This window comes from Salvia hispanica, chromosome 3 (assembly GCF_029641045.1).
Source record: "Salvia hispanica isolate PSC_SH4W2 chromosome 3, Shi_PSC_v1, whole genome shotgun sequence".
Lineage (NCBI taxonomy): Eukaryota > Viridiplantae > Streptophyta > Magnoliopsida > Lamiales > Lamiaceae > Salvia > Salvia hispanica.
In genome coordinates, this window is record NC_142694.1 from 54,949,775 (window position 1) to 54,954,418 (window position 4,644).

The following is a 4,644-nucleotide window of genomic DNA, read 5'->3' on the forward strand; positions in this document are numbered from 1 at the left end:
CCTAACCCTGTTCTTAACTCCAATTCAATTCAATTCAGATGAACGTATGATACATACTGATTAAAGATACGCATAGGTATGTATAGATATATTCAGATACGTATAGGTGTAATAGGTAAATAGGTGTTAATGCACACTTAATTTTTCTAATAAAATGGTAACACACACTAGAAATAAAATATGTGGATTATATTAAGATTATATTATATTCATCAATATATTGTATTAAAGAGGAATGAGATGCTGATCATGATCAATTTCTGAATAGTATATTTTGATATGATTAGGTACAGAGATCCTATGATGAATGACATAGTCTTTGATAAAATCTACAATTCCACAGATCAAATATGCAATAGCTGCTTTACGAAATGTCCATGGCTTGCCTCTCTTGGATGAGTTTAAGAGGCACATGTCGGATATGGATATGCTCGACTTGTATGTATGTGATGTTGTCCAAGAAACTATGAAGTTGTTTTGCCTTTTCTAGTTATAACTTGTTCTTGCTGTCGACTTTCCTTCTACTTGGTAATGCCCATATTTGTCACTCTCATAAACAAGCACTAAAGTTGTTTCTTTAATCTAGCATTTTATTTACAACATTTTCTTTTCTCTTCTCTAATCTATGAGAAATGACTTAATTTTGGATACTAGTTAGGAAGGAACTGTGGACGAACTGATGAAGAAATTTTTAAAAAACTAAACAGAGTGGTGCAAGTTTCTTAACCGTAAAAGTAACATTAGTGACACCATTTCTTACAACATCTCCTTTTCAAGTTGCCATATTTAAAACAGCAAGCCAACAGTATAAACTTCTGAACATTTCACTTTATTGCTTGATATAGGGAGAAGCAACAAACTTGAGGTTTATGACGGAATGTCACTCTTTGCTTGATATGTCCTCCTTAAATACTATTGTTCGACTTCTAGAAGAAAATATTTTGTTCAAAAAAGAGATAACTTATGTTTAGTAGGGATAATAAAATATTGTAAAATGTAAAGAAAAGAAAAGCTTTAAGATAATAACAAGAAAAATTAGTAGTGTTGTTTAGTTAGCAAGATAAAAAAATGATAATCCACACTTCACACCAGTATGCCGACAACCAATCATTACCAAACTACCCATCATTTTACAATTCTTAACAAAAAAATTATAATAACACAAACGCTTGATGTATGCAACACGTGCAATACTTAAGATAATCTCTACATATATATGGCTTCTATTTAAAGTTTGTATAAAACAAAATGATAATTGTTCATTAAAGTTCACACAATTGTACAAACAAAATAGTTTGGAATAACAAGAGAAGCCTCCAAATCTGAAAGTCTTGGATAATTATTTCAAACAACACAAAATACATATTGGTAAATAGTCCTAGAAACCACGCGACACCAAGTCGACAATAACATTGGATATAAGCATGGTAGGATCTCCCAAAAGAGCCGCCAAAATGATTTTGACGACCGATTTGATCATCCGAAGCATCTTTTCAGCACGACTCCCCCTGCCTCTGCTAGATCTAGCAAGCTCACCAGTTCCCGGCCCAACCTCACCATACCTCATGCATGCATCGTGCACCAATTCAACCATGCAATACACATGGAAATGGTACTTAGCGCATGTTGAGACATACGACCAGCCTCGTACGTCTCTTGCTCCATCGGTAATCTTCTTCTTCTTGCACCGGATGCACTTGGAGGAAACCTGGGACTGAAGATCGAAAATGGTGTTGTCGATGAGCAGCTTCTCCTTAAGGTTGGCACAACAAGGGTGCATGTCTTTGTCATTTTCCTCGCAACGGTAGCTGAAGCCGCATATGTCCTTGCCACAAGCGTCGCAACATTTAGAGAATTCTTGACGGTTATGGCTGACAAGTCTGGTGTAGGGTTGGTGGCGGAATGTGAAAGTGGAGCCCCCGAAGTATTCGTGGTAAATGGTGGGTTTTGGGTGTCTGCACTCTTTGTGAAGCTCGCAACCACATGCAGTGCAGTGGTATCGCGGTCCGAAGCCTTTCATCTTGCAGCCGTCGCATTTGAATAGCTTGTTGTATTCTTTTAACTCATAGTGGTCGTAGCAGTTGTGATAGCTGCTTCTCACAATCGACATGTTGCAATTGTGGTACATCTAATTTACATAAAATTCATGGTAAGCTTATATGTAGGAGTGGATCGGTATAATATACTGTACCGATAGTGTCATACTGTATATTGGACCGAATATTCGGTATGAGTAAAATTATACATTTACCTTACTAAAATTTTTAACATGGTCAATATTGTACCGCCTTTTTGGTGTACAGGAATTTCATAGCATATTGGATTTTTGTACAGTATAACCACGATACCGATACATAGTTATATAATACTCCAATAGGAGTGCGTTAAAATGACAACACCTCTTAAAATAACACCATACCACCATTCCTAGCCAATCATTTGTACACGTGGACGAATAATAAGCTGCCATGTGGCAATAGAAAAAATGCTCAAGTGTTAAAATCTCGGCCAGCAATATACAACACTGTATACAACAATTTTTTCTCGGCCAGCAATATCCAACACGCTATACAGCAATCTATAGATTACTGTGTAGCGTTTTATGTGTCACGGTGTCACTTTAAGAGGTGTTGTCATTTTAACACAAACCTACTCCAATATATATTATATATATATAATTGGTATTAGGAATTTATGGTTTATTCCGTTTTACTTTATATATTAATGTTGGTTTATTTACGACAGTGTAAACTTAAATTTTGGTATGCCGCAGCGTCGGAAAATTCATAGCACCGTAGCGAACTCTCTCAATAAAATACATACTATCATATTGTACCAAGAATCACGTATACCGAAAATTATGCGATAGATTTGATACTCCGCATCTATGTTTTTCCCCACAACATACGTATAAAATGTCAATAAAATTATAGTATAAACTATTTGGATAATTTTTACTCATAATAATGATATTATAATATTATTAATAATAAGTGGGTAACAAGGTTTCATGGCAGCAGGCGTGTTTGGGCAGCATAAAAATAAAATATTTGCTGGTTAATTACTTCTTATTGGACTCGGATAAGATGGCTGAATATGAAATTTCAATCTAATCGTAGTAGTATATTTTAAACAACCATCTATGACCCATTTATTTCAATTAATTAGGCAACTAACTAACTTTTACTAATAAATACAGGCATAATTTTTTTTGACTAAGTTCTCCTGAATTTGAGGGACATGCTTTGACGTGTACGTGTGTAGAAATAAAATCCGTTGTATTCCCTAATTCCAAATAAGTTGAAAATGATGATCCTAATTCCTACTTATAATTTTCAGGCAACGAATTTTTCTGCTGCAGATGATAGATATGCATAGGTTCAGTTATTTATATTGGACATTAATTAATTGAAATCAATGGTTTTGATATAACCCGAAAATAGGTATTATTATTCAAGTATTTGTACAAACTTTTCTAATTAAACATTTACTTATATTCAAAAATATGTATATTATATGGATATAACGGTAGAGACTACCCGCCAAAAACATGCTACTTCCTCTGTTCCATAGTAGTAGCGTTATTTTTTTATTTTGGTACGTTCTATAGTAATACAGTCATTTCCCTTTTTAGCAAAAGTCAACACTTTTTTCCACACTACTTTACTCTCTCTTACTTTTTTCTCTCTTCATCTCTCTACCTTTTTATATTTTTCACTTTAATCTCCATTTACTTAACTCACCTATCACAATTTTTCTTAATCTCTGTGCCGAAAAGAAACGCCTCCATTACTATGAAATGGAGGGAGTATAAGAGAAGAAACGAGAGTCACTCCCGAGATTTTAAAAAGTTTTAAAAAACATATGCGAAGTAATAATATCAATATGCGATTCACTTTTAGAGCTACGCCAAAACAAATCGATCCGCAAATAACCGATTCAATCAATAGTTTTCTTAATAAATTAAAAAAGAAAAAAAAAATAGATTACCTGAGTTGCTAGTGTTGAAGTGTCAGCCTTCTTCAATGAAGAGAATTGGATGATAAGAGCTATATTTGATATGCTTGAACATCTGTCACCTGTGCTCTTAAATCTAAGTATTTGGATTTGGATTTTTGATCGATTATTTAGGTATAAGGGTTCAGGATCATTAATTGTTTGTATAATGACTTATTTATACAATCCGAAACACAGACTTTGTCAACTTCAAAACTTAAATTAAAGTAGTATATGTTGCTTGAAACTTAGTTAGCAAGTCTTATCAATCCAATTCACGCAAGTCATTAATGATTAATCCCTCTGATCTGTCGTTTCTCAACGTACGTTATCTGAATAAATTATTTTCGAAGCAGATGTATGTTTACGTATGTGATGGCGTAGTGTAGGAGGTGATTGATAACGTCACATTATATATTGATACTTATAAATAAAAGGGAGCACTTTGGTGAGACTATAATGACAACATATGAAAATAATATACCATAACTCGTAACTCAATATATGGTTCCAAGCAATCTGCGATGCAAAATCAGAGCACAATAGTGACATCATAGTTAAAATGACAGTCTAGCTAGTCAAGCAATCTACGATACTTAGATAATCAAGTCTGCCACGTGGATTAAGATTGAATCTGATTTTAGTTAT

At 33.9% G+C, this 4,644-nt stretch overlaps 1 protein-coding gene across 1 annotated transcript; it reads right to left on the bottom strand.

Moving 5' to 3' along the window:
• Positions 1–1,319: 1,319 nt before the first annotated feature.
• On the bottom strand, positions 1,320–4,159 carry LOC125216429 (uncharacterized). The gene is made up of 2 exons (XM_048118139.2): positions 3,991–4,159; positions 1,320–2,128 (listed from the first exon to the last, which is right to left on the bottom strand). Exon 2 carries the CDS (start codon positions 2,126–2,128, stop codon positions 1,379–1,381), a length of 750 nt encoding a protein of 249 aa, XP_047974096.1. The 5' UTR covers positions 3,991–4,159; the 3' UTR covers positions 1,320–1,378.
• Between the last annotated feature and the right edge of the window lie 485 nt (positions 4,160–4,644).